Here is a 13107-nt window from a genome sequence, read left to right as displayed (position 1 = left end):
TCCCGCGCGATGCGCGGAAAGGATGAGGGGGTCACGTGAGGACGACGAAATCACGAGCGGAACGACGAAACCCTTCGCACTTTATCTACTTATGTTGATTATGTTGATAAGCTGCTCTGTTTCTCCTTTTCTTCAAAATCAGCTTTCTCCATTTCTCTCAACCTTTTTTTGCCGCCTCTTTAAAGCCCTTATTCACATGCAGCTCCAAATGCTTTCCAACCCTCGGTTCCTTGTTAACCCGAATCGGAACTCTTCTCTCCCTTCTTTCTCTTCTCCTTTCCTTTCTCCTTCCAACAATCTCACCAACTTCTCTTCAATTTTTCGTTCGCCTCCCAATCTACTCTCAGCTTCTCTACAATCCAAAGTCCTCACCTCCGCAAGGATGTCTTCCAAGTCTGCACTTTCCAATAATGCTCAATCTGTTGAGTTAGGGCTCGACGATTGTCAGCTCGATCGCTTCGCAGCTGTTGCTAACCAGCTGGCCGACGCCGCCGGCCAAGTTATCCGCCAGTACTTCCGAAAGAGCTTCGAAATCCTCGATAAAGAGGATTTAAGTCAGTAGTATTCTCCTCCTGATCATTCTCTGCAATTTTTTATTTGCAGCGGGCAGTTAAGATTTGAAGGTTTTTTGTGATACTTTTAGGTCCTGTTACAATTGCTGATCAAGCAGCTGAAGAGGCAATGGTCAGGATTATACAAGAGAACTTTCCTTTCCATGCAATGTATGTTCTCTTAGTTTGGTAGGACATTGCCGGTTGATTTATGGTTTTACTTTTTATCCTTGTTCATACTAGAAATTGGACTGGTACTTTGATTATGAATGGATAAAGTTCCGTATTTAAACTGGATGGAAAACCTGCCTTCCCAAAATAGTCGTGTTTGCTCTCTCGTGAAATAATCATCTCTGGGTTTTTCACGAGTGAATATCCCATTAAAAAAAAGGGAGGAGGAATTTATCGTATTTGGTGTTCTCAATGTCTTGATTTTAATTAACCAAAATAACCCTTGGCAACCAACTTGGATCTTTGATGGTTGTTGTTCGAGGCCTTGTAAAATGTTATTCCCAAAAATTATGTAATGAAATGCTAATTGCAGTTATGGAGAAGAGAAGGGTTGGAGGTGTAAGGAGAAAGTTGCGGACTATGTTTGGGTATTGGATCCAATTGATGGAACAAAGAGCTTCATCACAGGTACTGCTCCTTTTCCCCCTTTTACTGTTGACTATTGTTTTCAACTAATTCAGTTCACTGAGCATATTATTTTTTTGCTTGCAATACAGGAAAACCATTATTTGGGACTCTTATTGCTCTATTATACCAAGGAAAACCGGTATGAGAGATGAGCTATTAACCTCTGTTAATATCTTGTCCATCAGTAACTTGTTAATATGCCATTACCTCAAAAAATACTTTGGTCAATGGCCATGTATCTCGTCTCTTACAAAGCAAGTACATTCTCGGGGAAATTTTCTGGGTAGAATCCAAGACAAATAGTTGAGCAAGAAATTTCTCATCAGGACACCAGAATATAGTCCTGAAACAACTATCATTTTACATGGGGCGAATGAAGACAGCCAATACATTTGTTTACTCTTTTTAGATAGTGAGCTATATTATCTTTACACCTGACTTTTGTTACTTGTAGAATGCCCAAATACCTGTACATCTACAATGACCTTAGTTCATTAGGACTTCCTGAGTTATTGACTTTGGATTGTACTGCTGTGTAAATTTGTCTAAATTCTTTCTTCTTTTTTTTTTTTTTTAGTTGAATCACCTAAGATTGTGCCAAGCAGCCATCATGTTAAAGAGAACTGTGAAGGATAATCATGTTAAAATATAACCAACAAAATATAGACGTCTTCTCTTTCTTTCAGGTTCTTGGCATAATTGATCAGCCTATTTTGAGAGAGAGATGGGTTGGATTAAATGGGAGGAAAACTACTTTAAATGGACAAGATATTTCTACACGTGGCTGTGCAAAACTCTCACAAGCTTATCTGTAGGTTTTATGCATCCGATCATGCTATTTCTCCACTCTTACCTTGTGTTGCATCCATTGTTCTTTCAAAACTTTTTAATTTGTTCCAGCAAACAAATAGGTATTGACCTGAATTTCTGTCTTTAATATTTCCATTATTCTGTCTTAGGTACACAACCAGCCCACATCTATTCAATGGAGATGCTGAGATGGCTTTTGCTCGAGTCAGGGATAAGGTTCATCCTCTATGTCCAAGAAACATTCAGATAGATGCGTATAAATTTCTATAAACGTTTAAGAATGTTGCGTAACCTGTCATGGTATCAGTTAAGGGTGGTTGCTGTGCATTGCATACATGCACAAGCACAAAAAAAGACAGATGCATATAAATTTCTATAAATGTTTTGAGAATGTTGCTCTACTGTCATGGTATCGGTTACTGGTGGTTGCTGTGTGTTGTATACATGCACAAGCATACTATATGAAGATGCAGCACATGAAGATGGTTAACGATCCAGCTTATGTTTATCTTTGTTTTTCTTCCATGTGTTCTTGAAGATTTTTTGTTCTTAAAACTGTTGCCTTGCATTGCTTTTAGGCTCTTTTGATGGACATGCTTTATTTCCTTACAAGCATCTTAGAGTTGTGCTTCTGTTGTAGTTGATAGATATCCTCTTTCACTTCCTTTGTAAGGCAGTTTGCCGTATATTGGAAAAACCATTGTTCATGGATCTGCTCTACAGCAATTTCCGATTGAAGAAGCCACAGTATGATTTAGATAATAACAAGCCATTAAGGATCTTAATCTGTTTCAGATTTATTATGGGAGACTATGTACTAATTGATTTGAGGTTAAAGATGCTTGCTTTCAACAGCTAACTTGGAGTATTTGTAGTCCTGTCTCTCTTTTAGAGAAAGTAAAGATCTAGGATCAAGTGATGATTGAGGACTGTACTACAATACTCTTGGGAAAGTTTATCTTGTGACTCCTCTCCAAAGAAAACTGTGTCCATTGCTTTGAGGTGTATATAGACCTAATATGTATATTTTTAATTGCTTGTGCAGTAGTACATTGAGTTCTCCAAGTATTTATAAGTACAAAATTACATTATTTGTTTGCCTTTTATCTTATTTTCATGTCATGCAGAGATTAAACTCTTTATAGTGAAATTTAATGTGAATGCCTTTCTGGAGCAGGTGAAAGTTCCTTTATATGGTTGCGACTGTTATGCCTATGCCCTATTAGCCACTGGTTTTGTTGATCTCGTGATCGAATCTGGCCTAAGGGTAATTGTACTATTATTTCATGTTTTTCTCTACTGCAAGATTTCTTCTATGAACCACCAATGAAGTATGGATGTTTCTATTCTTGTAATTGAATTTAGAATACCTGCTTTGACATTAAGGTGAAACTCTCTCCGCACTTGGTGTAATTGCTATTGAATTTACCGGTGAGATGTTTCGGCATCTTTAAAGATCTCATTCATCTACTAAATTGACAAAGTTAAAACAATTTTTCTCAGCCTTATGATTTTCTTTCACTCATCCCGGTGATAGAGGGTGCCGGTGGAATTCTAACTGATTGGAAAGGACGTGAACTTGACTGGAAGGCATCTGCTGATTCTCATGCAGGAAGTATGATTTGATAGACATCTGATTTATGATTTTTGTTGCAGTATGTGATGTGACCTCGTAATTGTTAAACAACATTGCCGCATGTTATATACTGGCAGGTTTTAATGTAGTGGCAGCTGGGGACAAGCAGCTACACCTGCAAGCTCTGGATGCACTACGATGGCCTTAACTTATGCTGAGCGAAAAGGATAGGTAAGACGTGCAAGGCACGTGGCGTTATACACATTTCAGCAAAATTGTTGGCAATTAACTAAGATGAACTCTTATGTTCGCCCTCGCCCTTCCTTTCAGGAATAGGGCCCTATTTGCCAAGGGGGGCCGTTTTATTTCTTTAACGTATTTTGTATTGGTAGAAGATGGCTAAGGCTTTGGTCATTGCAATGGCTATGGCCTGAAGACGGATCATGTAGGGGACCGATCATCTACCGTTCGCGCAGGGCTTCCTTCTGCCAATTGGTAAACATCACGGAGGATGGATAACTCTAGATCTCGTCCTTATTATGCTCAGACGCTGAGCATTAGTAGTAATTGAGCGTGTATCTATCAATGACTCAATATGGCTATGACTTCCAACTGCTTTTGTTCGTCCTCTTGTACCCCGTGCAATTAGTAATAAAAATTGTGAGTTGTGTCAATTTCACATGCCAAATGGCAATCTTTTTTTAAACCAGTTATCAATGCATCAATGTAGGCAATCTAAGCCAATTATCAGCGCGTGCTTGTCACCAACTAAGCGAAAAAGATGCGATACTAATGATCACTACTGTATTTTCATGGAATCTCATTGATGTTACTCAAATCTATCTATTAGCCAAATGTGGCCAAACTATGACGTGTTATACAGACCCTCAGATTGTGGATTACTCGTAATTTTACCAGAAAAATAAAAAATCATACCCACACATAACATAATGGTGTATGTTTCTTAACCTTGTTTTTTTAACTCTTTACTAGAGCCTATTTACCTACAATAATACTCGATTTCAATTGCTCAACAATATTCTTCCACCATAGCCAATAAGTTTCCACCTTTTAATCAGAGTGGCCGACCAGCAGCAGGGGACCTCTGGTGGGAAATACCGTTAGATGGAAAATGGGAAAAAAAAAAAAGAAAGAAAGAAAAGAACAACAGAGACTGAAATACAAATTTATATCGTTGGAATCGGAACAAATGACATCTACTCAAATAATTCTTCCAAAATGTTTGAAAGGGCGACATTATGGGTATGCAAATAGGGACAAGCTTCAATTCCACTGACAAATATGCTCCCGCCCGTGCTACCATACAAACAAAGCCAAGTTTTGGTAATCATCCACCGGAGAACAGAACAGGCAGTATGATCACAACAGGAATAACCCACCTGAGCGCCAGAGATACACAAAAGTGAGCATGCCAGTGTGCCCTTAATCTTTTCCAAAATCAGCACTGTAGTGCGCACTTGATTCGAGTTTCTTTGCTTCGTTCAGTTTTCTTACAGCCTGGGAAAAGGAATTACAAAAAATCATCCAAAATGTAAGCAACTATAAACACAATCTCAAACCCGTACCAAGCATTATACAGTAAACAACCTGAGTTCATCAAAGCAAGAGACTTTTACCTTCATGAAATCTTCATGGATGACATAATCACGCTCAGAACGAATTGCTGACATACCAGCTTCTGTGCAAATGTTACGAAGATCAGCCCCATTGAAACCCTGCAAAATAGCAACTGGTTGAAGACTTTGATTGATATTAGGAAAATCAATTGCAGGCAGCATAGAAATCCTTGTTACCTCAGCAAGCTTGACAACAGCCTCATAATCAATTTCACCGTGTTTAGCAATTCCTGCAGCATGGATCTTGAGAATTTCCATCCTTGACTGTTCATTAGGCAATGGTATTTCTATTTTCCTGTCTAGCCGTCCCGGACGAAGAAGAGCCGGGTCCAAAACATCAGGTCTGTTTGTTGCCATAATCATTTTAACCTGCAGAAACAATTTACTTTGAACTACAATCCAGACACCAAAACATACAAAGGAATATGTATTCTGCAAATAAGAACACATCAATCTTTATATCTAACAAGCATTTAATATCAGCATTCCACAAAAACCTTTCCAAGCTGATCAAAACCATCCAGCTGATTAAGCAACTCCATCAGTGTTCTTTGGATTTCACGGTCAGCACTTGTTCCCTCGCTAAAACGGCGCCCACCAATAGCATCAATCTCATCCATAAATATAATACAGGGCTTCAATGAATAAAGGAAAAAAAAAAAAGGAAATGTAAGAACATACTTTTGGCAAAACTAAATATCTATCGAGCAGGATATAACAAGTATAAAATCAAGGAGCTTTAAGGCCTTACTTGGTGATCACGGGCGTATCCAAACATTTCCCTTATCAGTCGTGCACTCTCACCGATGTATTTATCAATAATTGCACTAGAAACAACCTGTTCAATAAATACAAATAATATCAATCAACTATGGACCAGAACATTTTTCCACAGCTAGAAAATGATCAAGTTTAGACAAGAAGTACCTTTAGGAAATTGGCGTCTATGTTGCTAGCAATTGCTCTGGCTAATAATGTTTTCCCAGTTCCAGGAGGTCCATAAAGAAGAACACCCTAAATCAAGTGCACTTTAAATTAACATAATCCAGGAGGTCTGCCAGATACCAGCACATATGCGGCCTCATTTAACATGCCGAAGACAACTAAGAATATTTAACACTTACGCTTACCTTAGGAGGTTTAATACCAACTCTAAGAAAGAGTTCAGGATTCATAAGAGGTAATTCTATAGATTCTCTCAACTCTCGAATCTGATCAGAAAGACCACCCACTGCAGAGTAGCTGACATTGCCAGGATCTTCATGAAGCATATTGTATACAACAGGATCAACCTGCCATATACCACAAACCACAGCACATTTCAATTCTTGAAGTACAACCAACAAAACAAAAATTCAATCCTTTAATGTGGTGAAATTTACTTCACGAGGAAGTGCCCGCATTATCGTGAGTGTTGTCATATCAAGTACAACTCTGGTTCCTGCAGTTAGTTTTTCCTTGTCCACTTTATTGCGACAGCCCACTACATACCTTGGGCCACTACTAGCTTTAACAATCACTGCAAAAGTAATATGGCATGAATTAATTCCTCAAACATCATCAAATTCCTTCACAAACCAAAAAAATAAGTAAAAGGCATGTTTAAGTAGGAAATACTCCCACACAAAATTAACTTGGATAGATGAGAAATGATGGTCAAAGTGGCTAGTTAACAAGCAAGTTTTCACTATTAAACCATCAATCATACAGACTCCTAACAGAACTCTAGCACCTTATCCTACATAAGTATGCCAAAGAATCTCAATCTCTTAGGCTAATGTTCAAGAACAGTAAGCAACAGATTGGCTGACTAATGCTGTTAATATAACAGCAAAAGAAAGTTAATAAGATAGAAGGAAGAGTACTAACAGCGCTCATTGTCCAGCGGTCTAAGCACCTCCCCTATGATCTGTCCAACACTTTGGAGTGACTTCAAATCATCTTCTGTTTTAGCATATTCCTTTTTTGTAGTACGCAAATTCTCCCTCACTGCAAATACCGATATACAACGTAGTGTCCAGTTTTAAAACACAGTAGGAAACAAGAATTCAAAGCTAATCAAAAGAATTTTAATTGCCAAATAGCATAGATGTACATATATGCCAGACAAATAGATTCTATATAAACATGGATGAAGCAAAGGGTGTCGACACTTGCACAGAAAAAAAGTACAAGATCATGAGCTGGGAATGATGCAAAACAACCACAATAAATGGTTCTAAAAGAAATAATTATTCATAAAGCAGCCATTCATATTCAAGATCTGACGACAGTCACTGGAGCAAAAAATCAAATATGTAATCTTACACACACAAACTTCATAGAAAGAAACACATTTATAATGAGAAAAAGTGAGAAGCAACTATGAACTATCTGGTCCATAAGAACTATTAATGTGTAAGAACTCAAATATCCAACTGCAACAATATGTGGATAGCTTTCGTGGCTATACAAGAAAGCACACGAAGCAATAGACATTTAAGCCAAGTCGATCAGAATACTTGCAGTCACTGAAGATAACGATCAAAATACTAAATAAACAAGAACTTCAACTAAAACGTTAAGCCCTAATCTTTCTTAATTCGGCAATGGCAAAATTATGAAAATAAAAGTAAATATCCATCCCAAACCCAGTTAGCTCTTAAAATCATCTCTTCAATTCCCTCCTAGCTTCATACGAATAAATATCACTTCAAATCCCAACTTCACCCTCTGAGTATCACCGAAAACTAGTTTGTAACTCTAATCTGATAGTTTTCTAGTTGAAAAGATTACGGCATAGGCAATTAATAAAGACATAACCTATCTTATAAAAGGAAACCAATAAATAATATCTCCAAATGTCAGAACAAATGCTAATTTACTAGAAATAAGTATAAATCTAGGTCCAGACCTTCAAAAACAGTCAAGAAGATCCAAATATATTTGCATTCCAGAAATTCGTACCAAAAGCCGAAGTGAGGTAGGTCTAGTGATTAATAACTAAATCCCTTGGAATTGGAATAGAATTATTAAGAACATAAGAGAGGAATAGGGTTTTGAGACGTTACCTGTTCGAACTCGGGATTCTAGCTCCTTGTGTTGGAGCAATTTCTTCCGGTACTCGGCGCTGGCCGTCTTGCGCCGGACGGCATCTTCGGTTTCACCTGACATCGGATTATTGTTAGGGTGATCTGGATACTTTACTTCTCTCGACTTGCCGACCAAGCAAGGTTCTGATTTCACACAGAGAAGAAAGAAAACAAAATTTAAGGAGAGAGGCACTTGAACGGTTGGATTTATAGCAGAGCAATTGTCTGTGGAAAAAATGACAGACTTTGGGCCTTAAGGCAGGATGGGCCAACAAGTGCTGCGTTAAATATTTGCAATTCTGCAGCCGCAGTGGATTTCTGATCTGGCCCAACAAGTTTTTTTTATTATTTATTATTTTTTCGCGCCCTGCCACAATTTTTCAAATTGATAGTAGTCCCTTTTTTTAAACAATTATTAATAATACTAAAAGTTGCAAGATTTTATGAATTTCTTTGCAAATGCCTGCCACAATTTTTCAAATTAATCGAGTACTAAAAGTTACAAAATCTTTATGGATTTCTTTGTAAATGTTTGGAGGATTAAAAGATGAACCAAATTATTCAATACTTGATTTGAGGCTTGATAAGAGTTCGTTTGAATTTTAATTCTTCAACCAGTCAAAAGTCACGTTTGAATAGTATTTTATGTACAATAACTCTTAAATTCAATAATGAAAAATTCGTTTGAATTTGATTCAGCAAATAAATAAAATAAATTTGAACAAAATTTTAAAATCATTAAAATAATTAAACAAATTTGAATATTATGGTGTTCGACTCCTAAAAGCACAAGGCACATTCCCTGATTATGTTTAAAAGTTAGAAATCAGAGAGTGGGTGAGCCGTTAAATCACAAATCTACCCTTCCCCGGTGACATATCTTCTTGGAAAGTAAATGTAACTTTAGCCTTGGTACATGGACAGTGTCATAATTTTCAGTGCAAAAAAAAAAAAAAAGAATGAATGAACTTTTCTATAACACGTGCTGCATGCGTGATGCATGGTTTTTAAGTATTGCATTGGAAAATGTTTTCAGCCACAGCAGAGCTGTGCGCTCCATTGATAAAGCGATCCAACGCGTAGCTCGCGGAAAGCGTTAATCAGTGAGACTAACATTTTCCAATATATATATATATTGGAAAATATATAATATTTTTAACATATATATAATATATATATATTATAGATATATATATATATATATATAATATTGGTCACTGCAGGTAATTTCTTTTAGTAGGCTATCTTCACAAAACTGTTAAAAGAGCGTTTGGATCTGAAATTATTTGAAATATTTTTTTTGATATTATATATGTGAAATAAAAATATAATTAAATAGATTTAAACAATATGTTAAAAATTATGTTCGTAATGCAAGTAAATAATGAATTTTTGTGCAACGCATGAAAGGAGCTTGGATGTGGGGGAAAAAGTTAAACTGAAGTTAAAGCAAAAAGAAAACACTTACAACCAAAATGAAATGCAGTACATGGAGTTCTGTATTGTTTAAATATGGTGGCTCTTAGTTGTAAGTTGTAGTTGAAAACATGGAAATTTGTCAAATCATGAATACAGCTTAATTGAAAAGCTCAAAACGAGTCCCCAAGGAAAAGAGAAGAATAGCGCATATGAGAACACAATAAATAAAGACAACAGAAAAGCAAAAGAAATTACTGCTACTGCTAAGAAAGAAAGGGCGTTTTGAGTTTTGACCGAGGATCTATGGCTGAAGTTACAAGGTTGGTCTAGGCGCCTACATTCATAACAGAAATTCAATTACTGATCTTCCCACCTTACATCCATGGCCGAAAATATTGGCAAACCAAAAATAGAATTCAAGCAATAAAATTGACTCCGACCACTTATCCACACAAAAAGGAAAAAAAAAAAAAAGAAGAAATATTGAAAAGAACAATGGCCTTTTTTTTTTTCTTTACACAGTAAGTAAACCCCTTTTTTTTCTCTCGTCCTTAGTAATTCCACATCTCGTTTCATCCTCCTAAGGAGGGAGGTTCGAGATGGAAACAATGCCCGGGGGAAAACCCAAATTCCCATGCTTGTTACCTCCATCGCTGCCTTTTTCCTCAACCATGGCTGTCCTCTTGGTACTTTTCTACCTCTTTCTTGCTAACCCTGTTGATGTCTCAGCTCAAGCCACCCCTGGTGCAGCTGCAAAACCTGGTTCCTTCACCCCACAAGACAACTATCTTATAGATTGTGGTGCCTCCTCCAGAAGTACCCTTCCTGATAGAAGGATTTTTTTACCTGATCAAGAAACGGGAAATTTACTGTCCTCCAAGGGACGTGACATCCAAGTCTCCGTGCCGTCTGCTGATAATGTTTCTCTTCCCGTCTATCTATCAGCCAGGATATTCGTAGATGAAGCTACATACACGTTTCAAATTGCTAGAGCAGGTTGGCATTGGATCCGTCTTCATTTCTTCCCGCTGGCTAATAATCAATTTAATTTGCAACAGGCAAAGTTCAAGGTTGTTACGGATCAATACGTTCTTGTGTACGATTATCACGTCAATGACACCACGAGTCCTGTTGCCAGAGAGTATCTGGTTAATGTTACCACGGAGCGTTTCGAAATCAAATTCATCCCCGAGAAAGGTTCTGCCGCTTTCATTAATGCCATCGAACTTGTTTCTGCCCCGGACATGTTGATTGGAGATGTTGGCTCAAACTTATTCCCCGTGCAGCAATTCTCTGGGCTATCCCAAATGGCTTACCAGATTATTTATAGGCTCAATGTCGGAGGTCCCCTCATCACTTCACAGAATGATACCCTCGGACGAACATGGTTAAATGATGAACCCTATTTGAAGCCGCCTGCTGCAGGCAAGAGTGTGTCTGTTGCACCCAGTGTAATCACTTATCCCGACGGAGAGTCCCCCTTAATCGCTCCACCTTCAGTTTATGCATCTGCTATGGAAATGTCGTCGGATGCAGGCGTTGCCGCCCCAAATTTTAACGTGAGTTGGAGCCTGGAAATTGATACTTCCTACTCCTACCTTGTTCGCTTGCATTTCTGCGATATAGTGAGCAAATCACCCAATGATCTCTACTTTAACGTGTACATCAATGGGAAGATGGGAATTTCGGGGTTAGATTTGTCAACAGTAGCAAACGGTTTGGCATCGGCTTATTACAAGGACTTCGTTGTGAATGCTTCCATCCTGTCCAATCCGCTCACTGTTCAGATTGGTCCAATGAATCAGGACACTGGATCTAAAAATGCTATTCTTAATGGTCTCGAAGTCTTGAGAATGAATAACTCTGTTGGGAGTCTGGATGGGGAATATGGCGTCGATGGCCAAAAGGACAGTGGTCCAAACCGTGGCACCGTAGCTGCAGTTGGGTTTGCAATGATGTTTGGAGCATTTGTAGGTTTGGGTGCAATGGCAGTCAAGTGGCAAAAGAGGCCTCAAGATTGGCAGAAAAGGAATAGCTTTTCATCCTGGTTGCTTCCGCTTCATGCTGGAGATGCAAGCTTTATGTCGAGCAAGACGTCATTGGGGTCTCGTAAGAGTCAATTCTATTCCTCGACAATGGGATTAGGTCGATATTTCTCCTTTGCGGAACTGCAGGATGCTACCAATAATTGGGATCCTAGTGCAATTATTGGTGTTGGTGGCTTTGGGAATGTCTATCTGGCGGAGATTGACGATGGAACCAAAGTTGCTGTGAAGAGAGGTAACCCACATTCTGAACAGGGTATTCACGAGTTCCAGACAGAAATCCAGATGTTGTCCAAGCTTAGACATCGCCATTTGGTGTCTTTGATCGGATACTGCGATGAGAACTCAGAGATGATATTGGTCTACGAGTACATGTTAAACGGGCCTTTCAGGGACCATTTGTATGGAAAGAACTTACCATCTCTATCTTGGAAGCAGAGGCTTGAGATATGCATTGGTGCTGCTCGTGGGCTTCATTACCTCCATACTGGTGCAGCTACAGGGATCATCCATCGTGATGTCAAAACCACCAACATTTTGCTCGATGATGCTTTTGTTGCTAAGATGGCTGATTTTGGGCTATCAAAAGATGCACCTACAACAGAACAGACTCATGTTAGCACTGCTGTGAAAGGAAGCTTTGGCTACCTTGATCCTGAGTACTTCAGGAAGCAGCAGCTCACGGACAAATCAGATGTGTACTCGTTTGGTGTGGTATTGTTGGAGGCCTTGTGTGCCCGCCCTGCCATTAACCCGGCATTGCCAAGAGAACAAGTGAACCTGGCAGAATGGGCCATGCAATGGAAGCGAAAGGGCTTGCTAGACAAGATCATTGATCCAACACTTGCTAACCACATTAATCCCGAGTCGATGAAGAAATTTGGTGAAGCTGCAGAGAAATGCTTGGCAGAATATGGTGTGGATAGGCCCACTATGGGCGATGTCCTGTGGAACTTGGAATATGCATTGCAGCTGCAAGAGGCCTCATCGCAAGGAAAAGCTGAGGAAGAAAACAGGGCAGTTGCAGACTCTCCTGCTGTGGTTGCCCCAGCTCCTGCTCCTGCTCCTGCTCCAGCTCCAGCTCCAGCTCCGGCCTCTGATAGCAGACCTATTGCTTCACCCGAGCAAAGTCAAAACCCTGCCCAAGTCCAAGCCATTGATGAGCACTCAGGAACGGCAATGTTTGCTCAATTTGCTGCTCTCAACGGTCGATAAATGAAAACGAAGACTAAGGTCATTATTCATCGTACAATATATACTAAAGCTAGCTCCCACCTGTAGCTCTGGTGGCTTGACCGTTTATTGTCTATAAAGGATTAATGTAACATATACCCATCCCTTTGTTTTGCAGCTCCTTTA

At 38.9% G+C, this 13107-nt stretch overlaps 3 protein-coding genes across 6 annotated transcripts; 2 read left to right on the top strand and 1 right to left on the bottom strand.

Moving 5' to 3' along the window:
• Nucleotides 1-22: 22 nt before the first annotated feature.
• Nucleotides 23-4250, top strand: LOC113731247 (bifunctional phosphatase IMPL2, chloroplastic). 4 transcript variants are annotated; one of them, XM_027256401.2, is made up of 10 exons: nt 23-554; nt 644-722; nt 1096-1190; nt 1280-1329; nt 1877-2001; nt 2150-2216; nt 3178-3267; nt 3504-3615; nt 3714-3807; nt 3972-4250. In XM_027256401.2, exons 1-9 carry the CDS (start codon nt 23-25, stop codon nt 3782-3784), a joined length of 1221 nt encoding a protein of 406 aa, XP_027112202.2. In that variant the 3' UTR covers nt 3785-3807; nt 3972-4250. The 4 variants fall into 4 exon arrangements, with proteins under 4 accessions (XP_027112202.2, XP_027112203.2, XP_027112201.2 ...); XM_027256402.2 differs by having other exon boundaries at nt 3969-4250; XM_027256400.2 differs by having other exon boundaries at nt 3907-4250.
• A 498-nt stretch (nt 4251-4748) lies between these two features.
• LOC113731246 (26S proteasome regulatory subunit 10B homolog A) lies at nt 4749-8464 on the bottom strand. The gene is made up of 10 exons (XM_027256399.2): nt 8264-8464; nt 7083-7202; nt 6596-6732; nt 6344-6505; nt 6141-6227; nt 5965-6051; nt 5711-5848; nt 5391-5582; nt 5214-5312; nt 4749-5094 (listed from the first exon to the last, which is right to left on the bottom strand). Exons 1-10 carry the CDS (start codon nt 8364-8366, stop codon nt 5020-5022), a joined length of 1200 nt encoding a protein of 399 aa, XP_027112200.1. The 5' UTR covers nt 8367-8464; the 3' UTR covers nt 4749-5019.
• A 1746-nt stretch (nt 8465-10210) lies between these two features.
• On the top strand, nt 10211-13093 carry LOC113733489 (probable receptor-like protein kinase At4g39110). Its single transcript, XM_027259857.2, has one exon. The coding sequence runs from the start codon at nt 10303-10305 to the stop codon at nt 12961-12963; it is 2661 nt and encodes an 886-aa protein (XP_027115658.2). The 5' UTR covers nt 10211-10302; the 3' UTR covers nt 12964-13093.
• The last annotated feature ends 14 nt before the right edge of the window (nt 13094-13107 follow it).

The sequence above is a fragment of the Coffea arabica genome, chromosome 2c (genome assembly GCF_036785885.1).
Source record: "Coffea arabica cultivar ET-39 chromosome 2c, Coffea Arabica ET-39 HiFi, whole genome shotgun sequence".
Classification (NCBI taxonomy): Eukaryota; Viridiplantae; Streptophyta; class Magnoliopsida; order Gentianales; family Rubiaceae; genus Coffea; species Coffea arabica.
This window is presented reverse-complemented; position numbering and strand designations above follow the sequence as displayed.